This window comes from Plectropomus leopardus, chromosome 3, assembly GCF_008729295.1.
Source record: "Plectropomus leopardus isolate mb chromosome 3, YSFRI_Pleo_2.0, whole genome shotgun sequence".
Lineage (NCBI taxonomy): Eukaryota > Metazoa > Chordata > Actinopteri > Perciformes > Serranidae > Plectropomus > Plectropomus leopardus.
In genome coordinates this window covers 26739579-26766909 of record NC_056465.1, presented here as the reverse complement: position 1 = coordinate 26766909, position 27331 = coordinate 26739579, and the positions used below count along the sequence as shown (strand labels likewise).

The window sequence follows — 27331 nt, the reverse complement described above, 5'->3', positions numbered from 1 at the left end:
ATTGGCCTACTCAAACCTAAGTTTTCAAGCGTCCCTTAGAATCAAGAGGGCCTTGTGACCCCAGGTTCCCAACCAGGACACTCCAGGTTGGGCAGAAAACTTGTATACATAGTTTATACTCTCTCTATATCCACTTACTTCATGTCAAAGTCATCCTGTCCGACAGGCTCTCTCCTTTTGTCATTCTTAGTGGCCAAAAAGCCGTCAGGCAGCCACAGGGCACCATGTTTGTGCTTCCTCTTGGCTGCAAGCATCCCCAGCACCAGGACAAGCAGAATAACAACGACTGCCACTCCGACCAGAATCATCAGAATCGGTGTCTCAGTTTTAACTGTCGGGTCACCTGTAGAGTACAAATACCGACCTAATATGAGTTGTTTTGTGTGCATTTGATTGAGGTTTTTACCCCAAAATAAACCAGTTGAATTAGCTGTTGAATGCCAGGTTTCACTTACTGTTAACGGATACTAGAGGGTAAGGCAGTTCAGCTTTGATGTGCGCTGCTGCAATGAATGACGCAGCCTCATTAGTGTTGGAGAAACAGTCGACAGAAGTCTGGGAACATTCACGGTTATCAAGTTCCAGGTGCACCACAGATCTGCGCAGACAAAGATGTAAAATTACTAATGACACATGGTTACTGAGGTCTTAAGCTCCTGAGTATTAGATGGCAGCTTGGAAGAAGAGAAATTATGTGAGCATCCCATCATGAGCTATCCTTACCCAATAACCTCCCTCTCCATCTCCCGCTTGCTCCTGCTTCTCTGAACGTGCCGTCCGTGCTCCTCCTCCACCCCATAGTAAGCGTACACCATTGGCTTCTTATTTTTGTCCAGCTTCACCTGCAAGTTAGTGTGCAACAAGGCTCCCAGGGAGCGCAAGAAACCTCTCAAGTCACCGAGCAGCTCCTTCGGCTGCAGCCGCACCACGATGACCAGCGTGCCATCCACCAGTTTAGGTGGAGTGTCAGAAGAACAGTCTAGGCCGTCCCAGCCACAAGCCTCCGTGTAGCAGCTCTGGTCACAGATGCCGTTCCCAAAGTGGTCTGCACAGTACTTATCATACCTGAAAATACACAGTACATGGAGGGTGGGTGACTCTTGATTTGGCTTCAAAATGTTAACGGAAATGTAACAGCAATAAAAAATAAATAAATAAAGTGGGGGTCACATACGTGCAGGGGGCTGGTTTGGTCTCCTGGCACTCAAAGCTATCAAAAAGGCACCCAGGGTTGTCACACGCCTTATCACAGTGGCCATTCTTAAAGAGATCCCAGCAGGGAACATTGGCAGTGCAGTTATCCCAAGGCCCCTGCCAGTTGAGCGAACAGTCGCCTCCATCCCACTGACATTCATGGTTGTTACACTGGCCGTCACACACTTTATCCCCTGATTGCTGCAAACACTGCACATAAGGGCAGGTTGGAGGGGGTGGTGTCTGTACTTTGTTTTCACAGTATCGTCCCGAGAAGTACATGGGACAGCGGCAGCTGTACTGGTATGGGTTGGATGGGTCTTTGATGCAGATGCCTCCATTCTGGCAGGTCCACGGACACCTCTGTTCATTCTCACAGTGAGGTCCACTGAAGCCTGGCTGGCACTGGCAGTACAGGCGACCACCTGGTGACTCCACACAGCGCCCGCCATTCTGGCATCGCAGCTTTGCACAACTGTAGCCTTCGATTTCGCCACAGTTGAACCCAGTAAAGCCCTATAAAACATAAAATGTTGTTAAAGTGTGATGGAGGATTTTAAAAATAGGCTTAACATCACATTTGTAAAAGGCCGATAAAACTTTGCAGCTGACCTTTAATGAACCAAACTACTATAACTAGTATACATCTGGGTTCTCCTACAAATCTGCTGCTTGTCTACTATACCTGAGCCATGGTGTGGCCCTCTGAAGCAAGCATGAGAATAAGAGAGGGAGCAAGAAGTTAGTGGAGAAAAAAAAGAAATTATTGGGAAAAGATTGATGCTCTAGTGTGAGAGCAAAAGGAAGAAAAACACTGCAGTAGTAATGTCAGTCACCCGTTCACTTTCATTGTCTTTCTGAAGTCATTCAGTATATTTATATACAACTACTAACTATACTGTTTACTGTGAGCAGACAGCTTACTGAAACAGATCCAATATCCTCTGAGACTTAATTGATAATTAAGCTTCAGAAACACACTAAAAACTTGTTCTGTTTAAGATTTTATAGACTTTTTGGGGCTTGTTAAACTTTACTTTTATTGAAAAAAAAAAATTGCAATTATACATTTAACATAGTTCACCGTAAGTTTTTTCATTAATTGTTTGATAGTTGAATCTGGAAGGTAACCAATAGACAAATGAGAATATCAAGAAAGTGGAGGAATACAATTGGTATTAAACATACAGTCAAAACAGTAACAAAAGCTGCAGCAATGTTGACATTGCAGTCAGTTTCTTTCCGGTTAAGATTCCCTCAGTGTTCACTGAAGGAACCTGGTGATTTCAATTGGTAAAAAAAACTCAATAAAGCATTTCACGGAAAAAATCAGTGATTCTCTGGGGCTGGTACTGAGCTGTTGCAAATGTTTGCTCAGCTTGTGTCTCTAATAACTTCAGATGACTAAAATCTTATATCCGGTTTAAATATATAGTCAAAAGCGGCTGAGACCTGAGTGTATCATTAAAAATGTGGCCGAAAAATGGCTAAAAAGTTAGTTTATCAGAGCTTCACCAGACAACCGCAACTCTGACAGATGTGCAAAGGGGATATGACGCCACTGACAGGTGACAGCAACCAAATGACAAGGACCCTGTTCCTGATTGTTTTACAGATTTCTCTGGGTTTGAACATTGTTGGAAATGTTTGGGATAAATATATAAAATTTGTCTTGTCATTTTTAGAGATTTTAATGCAGAAAAGTTAGATATTATATTGTTAAATAGGTATAAACTGAAACACATTCCCTGACAGTCATTTTTCGTTCACCATCGACTACGGTGGAACTCTTTTTTCAACCACACAACACCGTATCCAGTTCACATCATGAACTTTGGGCATTTGCACAAAAATCAAAACACAGTGCAAAAAGCAAAACTATGCATACACATGGCATGCCAATAGTTATTTGACAGATGATGAGCACAGCACTGTCAATCAGGACGCTAACTTAAAATCTAAAAGTATAGCGTTATACTGATTATTATCAAATTAGAGCGCAAAGAGCCTGTCTGCACTGAGAGGTTAATGGAAAAAGTGCTGTTTGGGAAGTGAGCATAAAAGAGGACAATCGATTGAAACCATGTTTTCTTGTGATGGCTGAAATGTGGTAACACAAAAGACACTTACAGGAACACAGGAGCAGGTGTAGCCATGTACTGAGCTCATGTTCATAGAGCAGACGCCACTGTTGTGGCATGGCTTTGACAGACACAGATCCACCACGGACTCACAATGACGACCTGGAAAAAAAAAAAATTAAGAATTGAAATACTTGGTAGAATAATTTATCAAGACATTTACGTTACTGAAATACTAAAAATACTGATGCGTTGCTGGTTCTCCAACACACTGAATGACCAAACATGGTGCTGTTATGTCCCTTTGGACAATAATACGGACATACCTGTGTATCCAAGGCGACAGCGACACTGGTAATCGTTGACCAGCTGTACACAGTCAAGGCTGCCGGGAGCGTGACAGGGTCTGGACAGGCATTCATTGAGATCCCCCTCACAGTGTTCTCCAACAAATCCCGGAGGGCAGGAGCATGTGTAACGGCCCACTCCGTCCACACACTGTCCTCCATTCAGACAGCGAGGTTCAAAGGAACCAGACTTGGGGGCACAGTCATCCACATTCACTTCACACTGGAGCCCTACAGGGCAGCAAACAGACGGACATCAGTGTGTGTGTCAGATGCAGTAATGAAGTTGCTTAATGAATGTTTAAAGGGCTGTTTTGATCATCCTGTGTGTGTGCATACGTAATATGCAGTCTTACCGTGTGTTCCAGGCGGACAGGAGCAGGTGAAGCGGTTGATGAGGTTGATGCAAGTTCCTCCGTGGAGGCAGGGTCTAGAGTGGCATTCGTCGACATCATACTCACAGTTCACCCCCTGGTAGCCTGGTTTACACTGGAGCAAAGAAACAAGAGGCAGAGGTTAGCTCGTTGGCTGCTTTGGAAAATTGCTGCCAGTTTGGTATTAAAATACAAGTTAAAACGTAAAAGCTTTAAAAGCCACAAAACATACACATCTACACCACCGACAAACGCATACTATATACACATACAGCTGAGAATATACTCACTATACACTCGTAGGTGCCCTGATAGTCCTTGCATGTGGCTCCGTTGCGACAGGGGTTTGACTGGCACTCATCAACCATCTCTTCACAGTAGCTGCCTGTGTATCCTGGCTGGCACTGACACCGGTGGGAATTGCCCACATTCATACACCGCCCGGCATTCTTACACACATTTTCCACTTCCAGACCTGCAGTTATTTGGTAAAAGAGGGCACACAATGTTAATAAAAAATGCAACGATATACAATTATTGCTTATCTAAAACAATAACAATAACAACAAAAAATCTTTGACAGGCTTAAGTGACCAGTGAACTTTTCTCTTGTGATGTCTCTAGCTAACAGAAATTCAGCTTTACTGGAATGGGAATTATATCTGTCCTCATCCTACGTGTTGTTGGTCATGTATTTCCTCACCCTGCCTGGCAGCAAAGTCTTGGCAGGACATGTTGGGGACATCACAGTAACGTCCAGTCCATCCCATTTGACAGTGGCAGGTCCAGGAGGTGGACGTCTGAGAGCAGGTGCCACCGTTGTGACAGCGCACCTGGCTGCAGAGGTTCACAAAGTTCTGCATACAAAAGACAAAAGGAGAGAGAGTTACGGAATCAGGAATTTGCCTCAAAGAGCTCTCCGATCTGTACAGCATACAACGCCCCTCTTTACTTGCACAGTGGGTACTTTAGTTGTTATAAATGTTGGCAAACATTAAATTGCTGTGAACACATATGACCCAGCTAATACACAACCAACTCTGTACACCTGCAGCAACACTCAAGACACTTTACCTGGCAGTTCTGTCCATTGTATCCCACGGGGCAGGTGCAGCGGTAGGTGCCCAGGCCATCAGTGCAGGTGCCGCCATTCTTACAGGGCTGAGAGTCGCACTCGTTCTGCTCGTACTCACAGAATGTCCCGTAAAAACCAGGACGGCAACGGCAAGAGAAGGTGTTGATATCATCAATGCAAGTGCCATTATTCAGACAGGAGCTGGGGGAAAGGGGGAAAAGAAAGTAGCGATTGATGAAAAACTGTCTAAAGTGCTGGATATGTTTGAGTGAGTTTCAAATGAAAAGGCAAAATCTTCCAGAAAACAAAAATATATTCCTATGTTAACAGCTTAAATGCAACTTGAGTATTTTTTGACCTGGGCCCAATTTTTTTCATTTTTTTGTCTCTACAACTAATGGAGACAATAGATTTTCAAACTGGTCCACTACTGAGAGAGACAGCTGCAGCCACAGCAGCAAAAACGGCTGCAATGTAATCCCTGCGGACAATGTGCACCATCAAATATATCCACTAAAGGTGCAGATTTTTGCAACTATGGAAAAGACCCTATTGAGAAAATAGAAATTTTCCTTCTCTTTTGCAGTGTATTTGTAAGTGTGTGCAACCAAAAGCTGCTCAAGAAGAAGACTTGTTTTGAAATCTTTTTGAAAGGTTTTTTTCAGATGCAAAAACAAGCATTTTTAGTGGATGTCAATTGCTTGAAGGGACACTGCAACCTGTTTTCCTGCTGTTGCTGCTGCAGTCTCTCTCTCTCTCAATAGTAGATTAATTTCAATGTGTCCATTAGTCACTTAAAAAAAGGAAAATAGCATCCAGGATGAAAACTAAAAAAAAGTTTCCTTTAAATAGATACATAATCTGCAAGCACCACTGGCAGATTCACCCCAAATCAGGCATCTTTAGAACTAGTGTGTTTATTTTCTTTTTCCTTAGCCAGGCATAAAGTCTTACAGTTCAGCTTACCCAAACTGAACATTTGTTTCAGACACAGATATTATTCATTCTGTCAGGTCCTTTCAGGAGATTCAGCAGAAATCCGCAGTTAAGCATGGAAATAAAATGCTTGGTTTTATGGACCGTGCTTTGAATGAATGTATGGCTCACCTCTCAGTGCATTCAAGGATGTTGTGCTCACACAGGATTCCATCAAAGCCCGGTCGGCACTCGCACACAAAGCTGTTGACGTAGTCGCGGCAGATGGCACCGTTCCTGCAGGGCTGGCTGGCACACTCGTCTACCTCAGTTTCACAGCGCTCCCCTTCAAAACCTGGCCGACAGTCACAGGAGAAACTCCCAACATCGTCCACACAAGAGCCTCCATTCAGGCATGGGTCTAATGAGGGGAGATAAGAGAGGGAAAAGAGGTTTTCCATGACCAAAAAATTTATTTTAATCCGCCCCTGAATGAACAATTTATCAAAGTTATCAATGAACAAAGGGCCAGCATTCTGGCTAAGAAATAAGGAGAGAGTGGAAGCACTTTCCCTTACTTTAACAAGGTTGTTCCTCTGAGATATTTTTATATTGTGCACCACGCTTACATCATATATCTCAGGGGACTTTCTATTCTGCTTTTCACTAGTGCTTGAGATAACTCCAGTCTCTGAAGATGCATCAAAGAATACTACACAAGCATCATCTTATGTGGCATTTCTAAATTCAGAGGTGCAACTTCCTTTGGGTATATTTATTACAGCCACTATTATTTTATTAGTTGAAAGTGAAACTCACTTGGTGAGCAGTCGTCAATGTCAGTCTGACAGTTGTGTCCGCTGTATCCAGGTTGACATTTACACATGTAGCTGCCCGGGCTGTTCATGCATCGACCGCCATTTTTGCAAGGGTTCTTTTTGCATTCGTTCACATCCTCACTGCAGCGTGTGCCTACACAAATAACATGTTAGTACAGCATCAGTCTAGCAGTAATACATAATATTAGATATGAATTTCTCAGGCACACCATCTTATAGCTTCACTCGGTCTCACATAGAGCTTTTATTCTCTGCTTGAACCCCGACTGCGCCTGACCTGACCCACCAGGTTTAGGCCGGGCCAGTCTTTAATATCTCACTATTACCGCGAGGCTTGATGTTTATTAATTTCATTTTTTTAAAAATGAAACTGTTGTGAACAGTCTCATGCTTAAATGGCACTTTGGCAGGAACATGTGGAGAACCGGGGGAAAGAGCACAGGTGAGAGAGGAATGGAAAATGAGAGCAAAAGAAAGAGGAGCTGCAAGGCAAATTGTGTGGTAATTTTTGCTCCTCCCTTCCCAGCAGTGCAAGAGATGTGCATAATATGCGACATGCGGCGTACAGTGGTAATCATCATCTGCACGCTGCATTGCCATCACCATGCTTTGCCAAACCTGTCATGCACGAGATTAAAGACTAACAGAAGGAAGAGAAGAAGGAGAAATGATGCGAGGAAACATGCAGCACTTAATTTGTACTACATGTTTTAATATTTAAAAATATATATATTTTAAGATGGTTAAAGCGTGATATACTAAAGGCCTCTTCTACAATACAAATTTGGGGTCAAGCTCGGGTCAGGCTTGGACAAAAACTGTCCAGGCTCGTGTAGAACCGATCTAAGCTTTAGTATCACATCCATACAAACTCAAACAAACAGACATATGAACACAATATCTCACACACATACCTTGCCATCCAACAGGACATCGACAGGTGTAAGAGGTGTAGTCTGCAGATGGATGACATACTCCTCCCCTCTCACATGGATGAGAAGCACAGGGAACCTGTTCCACTTCACAGTGTTTACCTATTTTGACAAAGCACACATTTTTGATAATGATCTAAGTTAATGTTAATAAGTTATTGAAAGTCTTTGCCAAAAGGATATTCAGTTAGCTTCTACAAAGAAAGCTACTGCATGCTAATAAGTGGATGTTGATGTGGCTGAAATGTGATATCACTAACCTGTGAATGGCGGACTACACTGGCAGGAATAGCTATTGACTCCATCTATACAAATGCCTTGATGTAGACAGGGCCCGGATGCACATTCGTCTATGTTCTTCTCACAGTTGATACCTAATGAGACAGGAAGAGTGAGTGCTATTTCCTCTAATAATAGCTAAGTTAAAAATAAAGGCAATGCTGAAATGTAACATATTATCATTACCTCTGAATCCAGGTTGGCACACACAGGTGTGGCCATTATGTCGGTCCAAACAGGAGCCATCATTTTGGCACGGATTGGACTGGCACTCATCCTTTTCCTGCTCACAGTGTTGTCCCACCCAGCCGGCATGACACTCACAATGATACCTTTATACAACAGGAAGGAAAACACCAGTTAGAAATAAGAAATTAGTCATATATTAACAACAACACAAGTGTGTATTTCTTTTTCCAGCATCAGTTCAAGAATGACTTTTACTTGGATTATTATTAATTGCATTTAGTTGTACTGTTACAGCAATCTGATGCTCTGCAGGGGGAAATTTGAAAAGCAAGAAAGCAAGCAAGAAAAGCACAGGCTGGAAGAAAACTCCAAACAGCAGGGGGGCTCCACATCTAAACAGAGTGAAGGGAAACACTATAAAAATGAAACATGGTGAAAATGATTTGGTTGTTGACCTGACTGTTGCTTTAGATCTTTTAAATTCCCACAATCACCATATAACTGCTGTGTGTTATATATTTTCAAGCATCAGTAAAGGTATACTGGGGGTGTCCACACTTTTTTGAATTGGGGCCGAATAGGTAATGTGAAACTACCTGTCAGCCACCTGCTTCTTGCATTATGTGGGTAAAAAAAAAAACACACCCACATACACACACAAATGAGACGAAAGCAGCCCTGTCATTTTTAAATGAAGAAGTATTACACTTTCCACTGCTCCTGAAAGCGTCAGCTCACACTTTCGAATGGAAAAAATACAAAGTGCACTTACATGATTAACCATTATTGTGTGGCGGGCCACATAAGTTTCTTGAAAGACAAGTTGTGGGCCACCTACAATCGGTCCGCAGTGCACAATTGGCCCCCAAGCCTGACTTTGGTCATACCTGCAGTATAAAGGTGACGTACCCGTTTTGCTGTTCAATACATTCTCCATGCACACAAGGCTGAGGAGCGCAGTGGTCGGTCCCAGAGAGGCACAGAGGGCCGTGGGTGCTGGGTGGACACTGGCAGGTGAACCCGTTGACCTTGTCCACGCAGGTTCCTCCACTCATACATGGGTTTGAGTTACACTCGTTGATCTCAATATCACATTTAACTCCTATTAAAGAGCAATTGAGAGGAAATTAGTTCTTTGTTATCCCGTTGATTTAACAAACAGCATTCAAATATTAGCTTGCAAATTTTAGGTTGTGTACTATTTAATCCTGCCTCATAACTGACCATTTCATATTGTTATCAAAGCAAAACATACCTGTATATCCCGGTGCGCACACACATTTGTACTCGTTGATGCCATCGTGGCACTCTCCGTACTCACAGGGGTTGCTGGCACAGTCATCATCATTGATCTCACAGTTCAGCCCTACGTAAAAAAAAATAATAACATATTCATATATGGTAACAAGCCAGGTTATAAGCATATCATTATATCTGACTGTATGTTTGCTTCAATTTCATCAAAAACACCCTGTCATGTCCCCTTTAGTTGAGGTGAGGTGAAGCATATCAAGAAGCTGTTACAAAATGTGATCATTTACCACCAGGGGGAGTCAAGACTCCATAAAAATGCAGCAAGAAATGTTAAAAACTTTAAATACAGCAGAGGCCGGCTACAATTGAGAGTATGACATAAAGTTAAAAAACTTAACAACGACAACATTAAAGAAACAGCTGTTAAGGTGGAAGACAGCACACGAGAGGAAAAGGATGAGAAACAGAAGATACAAAGAGAAAACGAGACAGAGAGATCAGACGAAGGGAAGTGAGAGCATGAAACCAGAAAGTGAGACAGGGTGACCTGACGCCAGTTTTGGTAAAGCAAGGACAGTACAGACTTCAGTACTAAGTCTCTGGGTGGTACAGCGTACAGTACTACATTAAGCCTTTTAATCCACAGAGCAGTGTGGGGTAGCACTCCAAAGTTATTACAGATAACTTAACTATAAAATAACACTGGGTGTGAAAAAACATTTAACTGAAATAAAAATAAAAACTAAAATAAAAAACATTAAAAACAACTGAAACAACGTGTATTTACAAAACCAACTAAAACAAAAAATAGACAGGAAATGTCTTCAGTCTTTGTCAATTTAATCAAATTTGTCACCGGTGCTTTTGTTTATTAAGACCGGGATGTCTACATGACTGTTAGTCAAATGCTTTCACAAAGCAGTGCCTGTGTTGCAACAACTTTTCTGAACTTCTTAAAGCCTGCTAATACCTAATACCCGACATATTATCATTAAAAAAGAAACTTAAAACCAATACTGGAACTTATAAAAACTAAAACTTATCATTCTTAAACAATAAAAACTATACAGAAAGAAACAAACCCACTCTGGGAACATAATAAAACTGAACTGAATTGAAAAAAAAAAAAAATTCAAAATGAAATAAGAAAAATTAACTAATGCATAATACATAACTATAATAACTGCATCGCTTGACCCAGACTCGTGACTGCTACACCCACCTGCACATGCAGAGTGCTCGACACTTTATACATCGAAAGCTACACAGGAAGCTCTAGTCGTGGGGGATGGAGGTCTTTACATTCAATTCAAGCGGTTACCTTCACTCTAAAAGCGCATTAATGTGATCTGGCAAACAGATTATTTCGAATGGCTCTGACCGAATCTTTCAAATAAGCTTATGTGGAGCTAATTATCCATCAGTGGGAAAACGTTGGAGGAACTAGAACTCACACAATGTTTTGTGTTTACAATTCAGTCTGTATGGTTACTATAGCAACCAGATCTCAGGAAGAGCAGAGCTTTTTTTAAAAACCCTTCAAAAGAAGCTGCAGCACGCACTATTTTTGAAGAGAACATATGTGAAACTCCTCTTGTATAATGCAATGGAAAGTATAGGTTCAGAGGTAGGTTTAATGATTTATAACATCAACATGTCATAATAACTTTCACACAGAAGACTTTGATTCAGTTTGAGACAAAGAAGTTAAAATTGATAAATAAATAAAACAAAATGTCTGTGGCAATTAGGGCCCCAAAAATGTAAAACTAAGACTAATGACACCCAAGGCCTAATATTTGGGAAACTGAATTTAAGACATTTTAATTATCCCTGCTGATGCCCTGGTCTCACTATACAGGCGATGATTTTTTTAACATGCCAAGTACCTACCTCTGGTACCGGATAGGCAGTTACACTGGTAGGCATTGACCAGGTCAACACAGCGTCCTCGGTTCTGGCAAGGGTAGCTGTGACACTCCTGGACCTGGATATTGCAGATGGAGCCTGTGTATCCAGGTTGGCACTCACAAGAGAAGGTGGCGATGCCGTCCTTACACACACCATGATGACATGGCTCTGGTACACAGTCATTGATGTTCTCCTCACAAAGAAGACCAGTGAAGCCTGCGGGAGAGTATTTCTTCTTAGAACAATAACAAAGACTATTGCACCATGGGTCAAATACTATTTTTACTTCAACATATTGTTATTCCCCTTTACCTTCAGCACATTCACAATCGTATCCGTTGGGTCGGTCAATACACTTGGCGCCGTTCAAACACGGTGTGCTGGAACACTCATCTATGTCTATCTGGCACATTTCACCACTGAAGCCTGAAGACAGAAAAATATGATGAACATACTGGTTACAAAACCATACTATGAACAGGATGGATTTCATAAGCCGATTGATTTTCAGTTTGAGTGGATAGAAATCAATGAATATAGCCACAAATGTACCAACCTGCTGGGCATTCGCAGACAAAGCGGCTGACCTGGTCCAGACATTTACCCTGGTTCAGACAAGGTGAGCTGAGACACTCATTCACCTCTATCTCACAATGTGTCCCCTCAAATCCTGCATACATGGAAAGAAACACATTTTTATTTCGCCTTTTCACAAAAGCTACAGAGGCTGAGGACTTCGTGCTTCATTTGCACTTTCTAAGCAAATAAAGTTTAACCCTAGTGGTGACTTCCACCTCAAAAGGCTGTTATCAGCTCCACCAAGGATGCCATGTTTTGATCCTCCTTGTCTTTTTGTTAGCAGGATATCCAAAAAAGTAATCAAATTTGAAAAGGTTGGGTAAAGGAGCAAGACACAATTTCTGTGTAGATCCTGGATCTACACAGAAAATCTTGGATTTGTAAAAAAAAAAAAAAAAGAAGCTGTAACTTTTTTTCGATTTTTTCCCCCATAAATTACTGTTCTTGCTTGATTTATAAAATGTGGCACGTGTACCACATTACTGTTTATTCCTCCAGCTCTTCAGATATGCACATTTTTTTTGTTTCAAATGCTGACAAAACAGTTCAGATGATTGTGCACCCTCGGTGGAATTACACTCTTATGGAGGGCTTCCTAATGACAAATACACTGTTATCCGCAATATTGCTGTCATTCTCTGACTGCAAAAGACTGACGCTCAAGACTGACAGTTTCAAATGCTGCACTTATTCAAACACTTATTTATCTGAATTAGAATGTCTGACAAAACTGGTTAATATGTAGGGCAATGATAATTTCTCAAGAAATGTACCGGGCATGCAGATGCAGGTGTAGTCCCCGATGCGATCCAGACATGTGCCATCGTTTTGGCAGGGGCTTGAAGCGCACTCGTTGACGTCTTGTTCACAGCGTGGCCCTGCGTAACCCCTCACACAGTTACATGTGAAGGAGCCATCGGTGTTGACACACTGACCACCGTGCTCGCAAGGGTTGGTACCTGACGATAAAGAGGAAAGAGGCATGCTTGAAAGCAGAACTGATCAGAGGCCGGGTGGAGATTTACGTTGTGTTGTGTGTGGTTAGAATTTTCTCCCTCTCACCAATGCTGCACTCGTCTCTGTCGATGTTGCAGGTGCTGCCGACATATCCAGGTTTACAGTTACAGTTGAACATGCCAGTGATGGGGTTGGTGTCACACTGAGAGCCCTCTCTACAGGGGTTACTGATACAGGCGTCATCTTTGTGGCAGAGCAAACCTGAAAAGAACGCCATGTTGACAGGGAATGAGTAAACGTGCGCAGTCTTGCTGACATGACCAAATTAAGGAGTAAAATGCAGCCACATTGTTCATACAAGCTAAAGCACAGTTTGTTTGGAGTGAAATCATGACTGTCTCGTTTCTACTTCCAACTCATAACAATTCTTTTAGTCTACCTACAGTTGAGGCTTTTTCACACCTTTGCATTTTGAAAGAGTTATGGCCGATGGAAAAAAAACAACCAGCAGTGTAACTTTTTTACTCTGGGACTGACTTTTGTATTTATAGTATGGCCTCGCTTTGCTACAGTCCAGCCTAAAATAATACATTCAGCTTTTGAATTACAGATCCATATGTAAAAACTGTTTTCTGTGCCAAAAGAAAAATGTCCCTTATACGGTTGTGCCCACTTGTGCCCACAAACAAACTCAGTGTAAATTTGCTACTGAAGGAGAGGTTTATTTTTAAGGTAAACCTTAATACAGATCTAGGAATACGTCACCAACAAGCAGGAAATGCAATCAATTCTGTGGTTAAATTGGTTAATTTGACTGTTTGACATGGATCACATTGAGTGCCTTTTCTAAAATAAAAGGCTTTGGTAAATAAAGTGATCATCTTTTAAGAAAACATCAGTAGGTAGTATTCAGTACCCTGCAAGTAAAAACCTTTTCAGTGGTTGTTAATGGAAACCAAACAGAATTCACAGTTTCAGTATAAAGACCAAAACTTAAACCTAAACTTTTTTCTTTTTGAGATCTAAAGAAAACACTGTTCCTAAAAGAAAATATGGAGCTATGACAGAGACTCAAAGCATTTATGTTTTCGCGTTTGTTCATCAGTTATTAGCCTAATGCAATTTAGGCACCAAAATGTCTCATTACTGGCCTACCTGTCTTTCCGTAGGGGCAGAGACAGACAAATGACGCAACACGGTCGATGCATGTGGAGCCTGGGCTGCATGCAGCTGTAGCACAGTCATCAATGTTTTCAGAGCAGTCTGGTCCACTCCAGCCGTTTACGCACACACAGACGTAGCTGCCAAACAGGTTGCTGCAGGTGCCTCCATTCTGGCAAGTGTTTGGCTGCAGACGACACTCGTCCACATCTTCTGTACAGTGCTGACCTGTGGAGAGGCAGAGAGGTGGACATGACGATGAAATGTAAACAAACTGAATTAATACTCCATGTTACATAAAAACCACAAGGTTTAACCTTGTGGTTTTCATGGTAGAGAAATCTAAATATTGACCCAGCCTTTTTTCCGGTCATAATTGAAAAGATGTGGAAAATTGAGAATATACAGTATGAGAAAACTATTTCTCCACAGTTGCCATTTTTGAATACCCTGCTCACATTGACTTTGTTTTCTCTGATTGGATTAGTGCTACATAAACTCAGACAGGCTCAAGGAAGCTGATGTATTCATGTTTGCTTTGTAAACGGAAAGCTTGCGTATGCCATTTAAGTGTGTTAGCAAAGACACGCCTTGTGTGAAGTACAGGCCTTGGTAGGATGAAGTAAGAGTGCAGAGGCATTGTAGGAAGTATAATATCAAAACATACAACACGAGCGGAAGTTATTACCGCTGTTCACAACACAAATATTTATTCCACCTCACTGCTCAACCTGCTCTATTTAGAATTTCTAGAAAATCTTAAGACCGAAGCATCTGCTGAAAATTTCATTTCTAAATGTGAAAGATGATTAAATATTCTGCTAAACATATACATCACACATCTTAGCAGCAGGCATAGAAAATACTTTTTAAAACACGTTCTAGCGTAATAAATATAAAGTATTCCTTGGTCCGTGCTCAGATCAACTTTGCCCGAGCATGAAAAAACACAGCTTTTTGAATAAGGTCAGCCCAGTGATGCAGTAAGAATGTCAAAGCAAAAGGCTTCAGCAAAAACAAAACAAAAGAGAACAAGCACTGTCATTAGAGCAGCACAGTTAATCAGAATATTAATGAAACTGCAATGTGCACAAGTGCAAAATTCAAATCCAAGAGCTGCCATCATTAATACATGTAAAGTGTTTCAAAACATGCCAATATAAATGAAGCAATGTGTTGCTACAGAGACACACAAACAAACCATATTTCAGACATAAGTGAGGATGCTTGTTTGGTACAGATCCCAGCAAAAATCACATCAGATTTTTTTAAGTGGGCATAAAATGCAAGAATTAACATTATCACTCAAATTTTAGACTTATTTCGCAATTGCAATATCTGTCAAAATAATAGTAATGTTATATTTTTGTATATCATGCAGCCATAACAGTCATGCAGGAAAAAAGTTGAACCTTTGTATTTTGTATTTTCTATTTTATCTGTTTTTTTTTTCCCTATATTTATGTTGCACCAACCCACCAGGACAAATTCCTCGTATTGTGTTAACTATACCTGGCAATAAATCTTTTTCTGATTCTGATTCTGATTCTGAATCAACCACATAACTCCCTTACCAGTCCACTCTGGAGGGCACTGGCAGTTGTAGGTGTTGACTCCGTCCATACAGGTTCCACCATTGGCGCACTGATGACCGGGGCAGTCGTCGATGTTGTTCTCACAGTTAGTTCCGTTGAAACCTGGCACAAAAGATTGGTGGCGACACGCACTTAAACACATAAAATGATATTCTCTGGTGAACATTAGTATTATGGCATGTCCTGGTAGTGTATAAACAGCAGCTGTGTGTGTGTGTTTGTTGTGTCTACTTTCTAACTGTAGCAGAATAACAGAACAGTGTGTCTAATATAACACAGCCAACAGGATCAGACTGTTTGCACCTCAAACATAACGTAACAATACAGAGACTTCAACCTATATTCATGTGTGGTTAAATACCAGTTACAGTGTCACTCTTTTTTTCTTCCTTTTTTGTATGCCTGCAATCATTTTTTCACCTTAAACCTCCATTTCTCTTGAGTGCCTTCCTCCTTTCCCTCTCTCCCAAACCAGACAAAAACTTGTCAGGTCTATGTTGGTGTGTGGAGGCTGGTTAACTTTTCTTTTTTCTTTTTTTTTTCTATTCTATTAGTTTAGTTTTTTCTACTTCATATTCAGCTTTAAAAAGAGTAACCAAAGTTGCAACATTTGAGAATTTGGATCTTCCTACCTGGGAGGCAGTGGCACGAGTAGCTGGTTTCAGAGTTCTGGTGGCAGGTGCCTCCATTCAGGCACGGTGAGGGTGAGCAAGGGATGTATGAGCTTTCACAGTGCCTGCCAGTGAACCCTGGGCCACACACGCACCTGTAGCAATTACAGAATACGTTTCATTTTAATTCAGTCTTTTTAAGTTGTTGCAGTCTTCCACGAAATAGTTCAGACATTAGTGATGTTTCACCAATTGATCATTATACACTAGATTCTCACTTGTAAGAGCCCGGGGTGTTGACGCATCCTCCTTCATTCTGGCATATAGAGGGTGTGGCAGCACATTCATTTGTGTCATTAAGGCAGCGAAGACCCGTGTAGCCTGGACGACAGGAGCATGAGTAGCTTCCACCAGACTGAGAGCTGCACAATCCACCATTGGCACAGGGACTCGATAGACAGCTGTCCTCATGCTCACACTGCGGACCTAGGAAAGAAGAAGAAGAAGAGCTGAGCATTAGTGCTTTAATCATCCTGTGTGCCATACACCAATGTGTCCACCTGTGAAGAATTATGGATGCAATATGCAATATTTGTGAATATCTTAAACACTTCTTATCAGATGTTGTGTTTTATCCCATGATATTTTCTGAACAAATTAGATTCTCAGTCATCTTCAACACAGTTATCTCCTTCTAAAAAAAATTAGTCACCACACTGATCATAAAGTAAGGCTTCAACGATTATGGTCAAAATGATAATCACAATTATTTTGATGACTAACAAGATCACAATTATTTATCACAATTATTAATTCATTTTGAGACAAAATATTCATATTGCACTTTCACATTTAAATAAACAAATTCAGCTAACCCATCGTCTACAAACATGGCCATGGCTGTTAGGAAGCTCTTGATTTGATAAGCAAGGAGTTTTCTTTAAGCTCAGCATGCATTTTAAATGCCAATATCTCAGGCAATCGTGCTTATTGAATTGTAGGAAGCCAAAAAATGTGATCGAGATTAATATTTGATTAATTGTGCAGCCGTACAATAAGGCGCTCCCTGCATTTAGTCTGCACAAACCTCTTAATTTGTTGTTTTAAAAACAGATTTTAATTACATTCTGCATCCATTAATGCATCAAAACACACAAACTGACCATGTAATACATGTGCCAGATTTCTTCATTTCATCAGAAAATGCAGTAATTCAAGAAAAAACAATCTTAGATAGGGTTCTGCAATCATTTACAAAATTTCTCAATTTGCACTCAGATCTGGATCCACACTTGTCCCTTGCCTCATTGCCTAACTTTTACTTTCTCTGTATAGGTTCTGATACATAGGATACAGCATTCTTTACAATTAACATGTTTATTTCCTTTTAGGATGTTTAAAATAAACCCATTAGTATCAAACAATATACAGATATCACTGCCCTCATGGCAAACTCCTGAGAGGCGATTAAAAAGTATCTCACCTGTCCATCCTCTGGCACACTCGCACTTATATTTGTCGAGGGACAGCAGGGTGCAGACACCTTTGTTGGCACAGGGGTTGTTGGGGTAACACGTGGAGTTCTGGGGAGTTTGGCAATGTTGTCCGGTGTAGCCCAGAGGGCAGGTGCAGGCAGCGCTGCCTGGTACAGGTACGCCAGCTAACATGGACACGGAGCAGTTCCCTCCATTTAGGCAGAAGCCCGGTTGACAAGGATCCTTATGGTGGCAGTACTCACCCAGGAAGCCCGGGGCACACCTGAACACACAAACACAGAATTAAATAATGAAGCACGCGAAGGCACACACAAGGACTTAAACCCTAATCACCCTTCAATACAGACAATAAAGTTGGAAGATGAATTAAACAAAGGGACAAATATGTATGTGTATGTGTTTGAAAGAGAGTCAAACAAACAAAACAAAAGAGTGAGTTTCAGTCAGGTGCACATAATCCACCACATCAGACAACGTCGTTGATAGCGGAGCGCAACATCTGCTTGAGTCCTATAGTACACACACATCAAAGAAACAAATGAAGCAGCAGGTAAACACTAGCGTCTGCTGATACAAAGTTCATCCACGGCTGCACCGTGAGCTAAACAACAGAATGTGGGGAACCGCATCCCTAAGTAGGAGTACTAGCAAAATGTGTGGTAAGGTAGTTCACATAGAGCAACTAGTTTTCACTCACTCCAAACATTAAGCAATATGCTTAATTGTTAATGGGCTGCATTTATTTAAAATCATTTTTTTTCATTCATATGGCCATGAGCCGTTTGACAGAAAATATTGGTAAATGGCTGGCCAATAAAACCATTGGACTCATTATTGTCTCGATATAATTGTATGCGATAAAGATGTAATAAAGGTTCAATAAATCCTCCATATAATTTAACCACCTGTATGCTGATAGAGGGAGGAGGTAATGCACATTAAACAGCAGTTGCCCCCCGTCATTAACCAGAGGAAGAAGGGGAACTGGTAGTAGTAGAAGAGGAAGACGCAACTGTCCACTAATGCTAAAATTCAGCATATTTATTTATTTTTAGTATATTTTTTACTTCTTATGACAGCATAGTGCTATTCCACTATTAAATTCATAACATTAGCTACAGTGGCTGTATAGCTGACCTCATCTAATACTAAAAGTAAGTTAGCAATTTAAAGTGACTGACTAACCAGCTACTTCATTATAATGAGTATAATTAAAGGTTACGTGAATAAAGCTTTCATACATTTCCTCATCCATAGACATGATTTCTGCCTGAGTCACATCACATAGACTGTCATTGGTAACGCACAATCCCAAATTACTTTGGACATCATCAAAGTCTGTCTTTTGTTATTGTTTTGATTGAGAAACAGCAGAAATTACATACTGTGGATGCTAAACTGGAACAGTATATACAGACAACAGCTGAGATTTTTGTTTGGTCTATTTATTTTGTTTCATTGTCAGCTAACACACCTACAAAATGTTTTTAACAGTGAGCACAGTTTGACATGTTACTGACCATAATTAACATCTCATCATCTGCTTATTGTTTCATTTAGTAGCATTGCACTGATTTGAATTGTTTGGAATCTACCTCAGCTTTGTGAAATGTTCTCATGTTTGGCAAATATTTGTCATTTTCTGACAATAAATATTAGTTTAAACCACAATTAATCATAAAATTTCTTCAGCGTTCACTCAGGAGCATAACTCACCCTTTATACTTGAACAAAATCATTATTTCTATTCTTTTGTGTTGATGATTATTTATCTTGACTAATGAATTATTTTACCGCGATAACATCTTTAGCCATATCGCCCAGTCCTCTGTTGGATTATTGCATCTAGCTGAAGGACATTCTGACACGCTGTTACAATGTGAAAAACTAACCCTAAAATTACTGCCAAAACTACTCTAAACCCTGAGCTGTTGCCCCATAAACCCTGTAAGAAAGAGGGAAGCTAAGCTTGGTGAGAGGGTTAAACTGAGGTCAATGATGAAAAAGAGGAAGTTCAAAAGTAGAAGGATGTGAGGTAGAGTTATCTGGAAGTTGTTGATTGAAGCCTGGCAGAAACTAAAAACAACCAGTGGAAAGCACCAGCAATGATTTGGGCAATGTAATAGATGAAGGGTATTCATGGCAACAGGTAACTGAATCTACAGAAATGTGTCCACAGTATAGGTGAGGTACTTGTCTTAACTGCAAGGTGCTTACAACAAGCTATGCAGTATATGACTAAACCAAAACGAACACATTACATCTAATGTGCTATCATGACCAAATTTGGTCTACAAATCATGTCTGTTTTTCGTCTGCTGAATCATCACCACTTTCTTTCGATTTCTCTTATTTCTTCTATTTCAGAAAAGTGATTCAGCCAGATGTCGAGCAGTGGGGAGAAAATTACAATATTACACAATGTGCACTTGGAGATCTCTTCAGAGACAATGATCCCTTCGACACTTTCTATTCCTCTGTTTTTCTCAGTCCCTCCCACTTGCACACACCACTTCTCTATGTGCTACAGACAGTGTTCGGTCAGGGGTGTTATTTTGTTACTTAGCAAAAATGTTATTAGTCAGGTAATTTCCTGTGTATGCTTTTTTGATCAGGCTCAGTGTGTGTGTGGCACATGGCAGACATGCTGTCTGGGGATTGTGGGCAACAGAGCGACCTGCTGCCTCTTACACGGGCCTCTAAACCTGCCTCCCTGGAGGGGCTCAGGTAACACAATAGGACAGATACACTTCACAGTAAGTAACACACACATACACAGGCACACAGAAATTAATACCCCTTTTCATAACCAGTCCAAATGAAAAATATGTATACTTGAATCAAAATAAGCAGACTTCAAGCATATAAAAACATAAATGGAAGAATTAGAGATAGGTGTTGTGAGCCGTATAAAACAGACAACACAGTGGAGATGGGAATAGTTTGAAATTCAGCCTCATGCTTACTGACTTCTGTTATTGGCCACTCCACCCCAAAGCAGCTTGAAGATGTTAGGTTATGAGCGCATGGGAAAGTAGGACAGACATGATTCATGCCAGGCAGAAGTCTCTCAGATCAATCACATCTGAATCACTCAGTGTCTCTTCAAATACGACAAACAACATCTGACAACAAATTCTCACTCTGTCTACCACATTTGCTTCACAAATATACAGCATTGATGTGTAAACAACAAAAAAACACTCTAACATTAAGAAATATGTTCATGATGTCAATAGTTTTCTATTTGCTTAGACTGGATATAACAAACTTTTTTTTGTTATATCCAATTTTTTTTCTTCTTCTGTCTTCTTCTTTTTTTTTTTTTACTATGAACAAGTTTAAAGGATTGGTCTGGCAATATTCTAAATTTTCCTATTTTGTGTACATTTTAGTTGATCCTACTATTAAGTTTTTTGTATTAAAGTTGCATGATATGAGAAAAGTATACAAAATGTGATAACTTTGTTGGATATCTTGCAATAAATGAACAGATATTATGGTGTACTCAGCTCTGTCTTTTTACTCTTTCCAGTACACTTCCAAAATACAACAAATGTCTTGTTGATTTTTTTTTTTTTAAATGAATGGAAATTATTTCCAACATTATTATTTTTTAAACAATTAAACATTGAACTGAACACAAAATACTCCAAAAAAGGGCACTTTTTAATTTTTACTGATACTCTTATTAACTCAAAAAATCTATCTACATCACAGTCATCTGTGATGTTTTTCCCGCGCATGTTTATATCACAATGAAAATTCAAAAAACAATATATTGCGCCTAAGCCCCACTGTTGGGTTGAGTGATACGACAATACTTGAGACAGCAGAAATGCGTCTGGTGGTATCGCCATCCTGGGCAGGCTATTTATGTGATCTTGTGATTATTACATAACCCTGTGATTCACGCCTGATCTCACGTATGAAGCTGCCCTTTCAAGGTACTTTGATTTGGGCAGATATGGAGGAGGAAAGTGACGTAAAATTATCTCAATGAAATTATTGTTCTCAAGAACATTAAAGTTTCCATTTTGAAAGAATTTTAGTTTTACTGTTTTGAGTCTTTTGTTTTTAACTCACATGTTGTCTGAGAGGCCCAGCATGGTCAGGCACATTGGAAAGCACTGAGAGACCCACTAATGTGATTGATTTTTTAACTTTTACAAAATATAGAGGATCACCAGCCTTATCTGAGATACAGTATAGTATATCTCTCGAAAATATTCCCTAAAAATCTGCTATTTGCACATACTCAGGGTGCTGGTGAACAGATAAACAAGATGGCTGATTAGTGACATATGATCTTCAAAGAAAAGACAGACTTCATGCCTCTTCAACTCATCTATGTCTGATTAGACATGGCCACCCTCCCTCTTTCCTGTCTCCGTCTCTGTATCAGCATGTCTGCAGTGCAACCCCCCTACACACCCCGAAACACATGCCTATACACACACACACACACACGCACACACTCATAAATACACAAACACAAAGATGTCCCTCCCCGCTCTGAACACAAACACAGCTTGGTCATGATATCACAACAAGACGGCCGTCGTGGGAATTAGGGCTGCTTTCTTCTCCTGGACAACCTCTCCGCCCCCTCTCAAGGAGTAATGACATGGCCCTCTGCCCTGTGACATGCATCACATTAGCGGGCTGTCACACAAAGAACACCGTGTCCAGGTTAATGCTAGGTTTACGTTTCACTGGGAACATTTCACACATTTTCACTGTTTAAAAATATGGGGAATATGAGAGGCGTTTTCAAAGTCAAGTTCTGCCACTTCACAGAGAGAGAGGAAACTTGAAACGTGCGCTTAGTTTTAATGCTTAGCTTGATTACAAGTCTTCTGAGCTTGGAATAAATCAATTTAAAATCATTTTGCATTAAATGAGCCTCATTGGGTAATGAATATATATATATATACCCTAACCCTACGAAATAATAAATGGCAATGTTTGCCTGACCACACTGGCTTTATCTTGCAGCTCTTATCCTTAGCACTCAACAGGGTTGTAACAATGTCATACTACGGTTTGGCAAAAAAGTCATAGTATACTTTGTCCAATAAACCGAAAGTTGTCTTGCAACTCTACACCACTCTTCAATGATATTTGCAACTTTGAGCTTTGGTCAAAATTCCAAATTGCTGACAGGAAAGATGCACAGTAACCTCTAATAAATTAAATCGCTGCCATCTAACCGGTGTTGACAGAACCAAATGCCATGGCGTCAGGAAACGATACCACCCTGTCCTTCAGGTTTCACTGCCAGATAGAGAGTTCATTATTAGCCTCTGGCTGTATCACTAGAGCCAGAGGCAAACAGACAAGGCTGTGCATGATTCGCATTATTGTCAGGGAGTGGTGTCTCACTGAGGAAGAGATAACCCCACACACTAGTCTGTTACTGAATGCAACACATGGAGCAAAACAAAGGCAAGAGTTTGCACACAGGCAGATGTGAACAGACACCTTGAGAGAGACACACACACACACACACACACACACACACACACACACACACACACACACACACACACACACACACACACACACACACACACGGCTCTACTTTCATGAACAACACAGCAGCGAGGGTTTCTGCAGCCAAAGTCATCTATGGGATTCTTTGTTTTGCTCCATGAAGACTTTTTTTCCCTCCCCTTTTCCCCATCCTTCTCTTACTCTGTGCAATTTCCTGCAACCCTTCGTTCCCTCTCTTTCTCACTCCTCCACCTCTCATTTCTAACCCACTCTCTAGGTGTCAGGTTTCTACAGCTGGTTCACATTAGCGCCCCCATCTCACGCACACACCCCTCCCTCTCTCTCTGTCTCTGCACCCCTTCTCTCCTTCCTTCTCTCCCTCCTCCTCTACCTCATGCTGACCTCTGCCTGTCCTGGCTGGCCATGAGGGCTTCAATGAGGAAAGGGTGGGTTGATTCTCACCCACTCATGTAATGTCTCCCACCTCCTTCATTCCTAACTCCTGTGTCCCAAACTTCCATACTTTCTTATTCTCCTCCCATCCTAAATCCTTAATCCCGTTTTTCTTTTGTGCTAATTCTCCCCTCCTACCTCTCCACCTTCCTCTCAACTACAACCCCACCAAACCACCTCCTCCTCCAGCCACTATTCTAGTCTCAGCAACGCTTAATAACTTCATCATGCTCTCCCCCTGCGGCCATCACAGAGAAACAGTGTGAGAGTTGTGAGAGCATAAACCGGCTCACATTTCAATCCCTGGATCATTCCCTGGCTTGGCGAGAGCATAGGTGGCCTATTCACTGTCCTGTGCGTGCATGCACAGACGTCACGAGTCAAGTGAAGAGCACGTTACTGGCTTTGCTGTTGATTCAATGCAGGGTTATGATGTTACTTTGTTGACAGAGTTTAATTGGGAACTAAGGAATTCTCTTCTTATCATAGAAATTTTAGCAGCAGCTGTATGATAGATCATTTTAGGTGCATACAAAAGTTCATGAGTTAGATGAGATATTTCCCATATGATTTCCACACATTTATTGATTTATTTGTTGCAGTTGAAACAACTGCTACCTCAAATATATTTTTTGGCACTACTGAAATATATATACCGTGCTGTTATTCACTGCACCACAATCTTGGAGTGCCAAGCATTCTGTTGTCACAGACAGAGCAGCAGAATACCAAACTTCATCTTAAGTTCTGCCGAGTCTAAAAAATTTGCATTCACTCACTCTGCACTCTGCTCCTCCTCTTATCCATCGGTCTGATAAGCTCCAACAGGATAAACTGATCAATTACCTGCTGTGTGACTCAAATTGCTGCCCAGGGATAAAAATAACTCATGATGAATTTTGCCTGTGTTGCGTTCACAGACCCACATAAACCTCTTAATTTATAAACAATATTTTTATAGAATTTTAAAAGTTTTATAGAAGTTTAAACACTGTACATCCACAACAGGTAAAAAAATTTATAATGCATAGCATGCAAAGTATGACATCCAATCACAATGTTCCCCATTCCCACTAACACCAAATATAATGTCCGAATTTAGAAACCAGATCACAGGGTGACATTTTTGAAACAACAGTCTAGGGGTGGGTAATGTGCTTTATATCATTATCACCTCTTTCTGATATTGATATAAATCATGGGTATGCAAGTCTATGCAAAATCAAACTGATGTTTAAAGCAATGGCTGGTGTTAGTCATTACGTAAGACCGAACTCTTCATTTATGTAAATAAAAAACTTTCTTTAGACGTTGCACCACCTGGATGATTGAGATTCACAGTCATATCAGACCTAACAGTGACACAAAGAGGGAAGCACTTTCTTAACCTCAAAGGTGACAGCAGGACTTCCAAGACTGGTTTGAGTGTGCCGATATATATCTCAGTGGGGAGGTACATTAGTGACTATCTGTTCCACCTTAACACAGAAATGGTGTCTAACTGTTCAGTCTGGACTTTTCTGTGTCGGCAGTCATGTCAATTGCTGCTGCTGCTGCTACTACTGTACACTAACAAGGTGGGAGCTTTAGTAGGACTGGACTCAAGAACAAGCTTCACCAAGAACTGTGATGGTATAGATTCTTTTTCTTATTGCTGTGAAAAAGCAACAAATCATTGCAGTTTGGCAGTTGACTACAATTGCCCCAACCTTTTCCTGCATTTGTTTGTACTCATACAACTGAAACTTCATCCAGGAACTTCTATCAATAACAGCAGAATGATACCAGTGGAAATGCTCTGTGTTTGCAACTTCAGTGTAAGACATTGTGATGTTTATATCTGCTGGCTTACGTTTGAGTGTTGATAGACTCTTGTCATGTAATCAATCAGATAATGCGATGGGTGGGACATTGAGTGAGGTTACCGAGTAGAGATTGCTGACAGACGGGCTGCAGCATGAGCCAAAGTAGCATATTTTTAATGAATGTATTATATTGGCTAAAATAAATTAATTAATTAATTAATTTAAAAAAGGGAAAACCAGTGACAGTGGTGACCTTATCACTGCAGTAACATCACATGACTGCGGTAAAGTGGTTATTGTCACAGCCCTCGGGTCAACTCCTGCCCCCAGGAGGACAAGAGTTGAAAAATACACAAGTAAGAGAAAAGGAAGAGATCAACAGCAATGCATATGTGGGCAGGTAGTCCTTTCTACTTTGTATCAATGTCACTTGTGGTCTCCATTGTCATTTTTAAATAATAAACAATCATAAGTAGCCGATCTAAAGAAGTATACTGGTTTGCTGACAGAAATGCAAAAATGGTTCTCAATAACACCACCACCTCAACCCCTGCACTACTTTATTTATTTAATATAATTATTATCTTAAATAATCGCTTTGTCAAGAAAATAACAGAAAATAGTGAAGTGCCTTCAAAGGGTACGTTTTTTAACAGTCAAAAATCCAAAGCCATTAACCTTATAATTATGTATGACAAAGAAAAGCATTCAATTTTCACATCTAAGAAACATGTGCAACCAGCAAATGTTTCACTGCCCTGCTTAAAAAAACTATTTAAACAGTTATTCGATTATAAAAACAGTTGTCTATTAATCCTCTGTTGATGGACTTATTGATTAATTAATTAATTCTTGCAGCTCTAATTAAGAAAGAGCACGAGAAATTCTGACATCCAAAAGAGGCCTCAGTGTAAATGTAAAGTGTAGAAAGGTCTGGCAATGGGAGACTGGCAGCTGCAAACCATTTAGTGCCATACATCAGCCACAGAGGAGAAGAGGCCAGCTCTACTGTATATTGGAAAAATGCCCCTAAACATAAATGTAAAGGTTCAATTATGAGTTCTGTCTGGGGAATGGAAACTATGAATTTATTATTTAATCGTTAGTAGCAATATAGTTAGTGGGTTGGAGGTGTATTTTTGGCACACTCAGCCACTTTTCAGCATAACTTTTTTCTCATTTTCATAGAGAAGAGCAGAGACAGCAGAAACAACATGTCAGAAGAGGCGTGCAGAATGAGGTGTGAGAGTAATATCTAAGTTGCAGAGAGAGAAAGAGGAAGGATGAAGTGAAGACAGCGCAATGAGGTGCAAGTAAAAGCCAGAAAAGTAATTAAAGGCCGAGACATTCAGAGAGAAAAGGAAGCCAGGCAGTCAGACTGAAAAGCATCAGCGTAGACAGAAAAAAAGGAGTGCAGTGCAGGGTGGAGTCCAAACGAGGGACATGTGGTAAAATCTCAGACTGTGTTTAGAAACATGTTCAAAAAGACTCATCTGAGTGGCTGTGGTACTCAGCACAGGTCCCATTTTCTCTCTGAGCGCTCCATCTGCCCGGCCTCTTTAAGTTGTTCTGTCATTATGCTGTTACTGTGGTTGTTTAATGTGGAGTCTCCAACAATAGGTCTGCTGGCTTGTAAAAGTTCTTATTTTGTTTCGAAAATTGTAACAAAAGAGAATACAGTGTCCACTCTCACTTAGGGTCACTTAATAGCTGAAATACTAATGCTTACTAAATGTATCGCTGCAGCCCACCCAAGAAGATTTTCTACTAGCTATTTTTTTTCTCTTT

At 40.6% G+C, this 27331-nt stretch overlaps 1 protein-coding gene across 1 annotated transcript in view; it reads right to left on the bottom strand.

Annotated features, from left to right (window-relative positions):
• notch2 (notch receptor 2) overlaps window positions 1-27331 on the bottom strand; it is a 55058-nt gene that overhangs the window by 6476 nt on the left and 21251 nt on the right. The window contains exons 3-29 of the mRNA XM_042481852.1: window positions 17777-18051; window positions 16572-16779; window positions 16315-16448; window positions 15662-15784; window positions 14082-14315; window positions 13032-13187; window positions 12743-12928; window positions 11947-12060; window positions 11703-11816; window positions 11373-11606; window positions 9481-9591; window positions 9135-9327; window positions 8223-8368; window positions 8018-8131; window positions 7740-7859; window positions 6806-6958; window positions 6179-6407; window positions 5071-5272; window positions 4700-4853; window positions 4287-4471; window positions 3979-4111; window positions 3602-3853; window positions 3325-3437; window positions 1175-1710; window positions 724-1065; window positions 456-598; window positions 139-343 (exon numbers count right to left, since the gene is read on the bottom strand). Coding sequence (XP_042337786.1) covers window positions 139-343; window positions 456-598; window positions 724-1065; window positions 1175-1710; window positions 3325-3437; window positions 3602-3853; window positions 3979-4111; window positions 4287-4471; window positions 4700-4853; window positions 5071-5272; window positions 6179-6407; window positions 6806-6958; window positions 7740-7859; window positions 8018-8131; window positions 8223-8368; window positions 9135-9327; window positions 9481-9591; window positions 11373-11606; window positions 11703-11816; window positions 11947-12060; window positions 12743-12928; window positions 13032-13187; window positions 14082-14315; window positions 15662-15784; window positions 16315-16448; window positions 16572-16779; window positions 17777-18051 — 5109 coding nt within the window. The remainder of the gene's footprint in view (window positions 1-138; window positions 344-455; window positions 599-723; window positions 1066-1174; window positions 1711-3324; window positions 3438-3601; window positions 3854-3978; window positions 4112-4286; window positions 4472-4699; window positions 4854-5070; window positions 5273-6178; window positions 6408-6805; window positions 6959-7739; window positions 7860-8017; window positions 8132-8222; window positions 8369-9134; window positions 9328-9480; window positions 9592-11372; window positions 11607-11702; window positions 11817-11946; window positions 12061-12742; window positions 12929-13031; window positions 13188-14081; window positions 14316-15661; window positions 15785-16314; window positions 16449-16571; window positions 16780-17776; window positions 18052-27331) is intronic.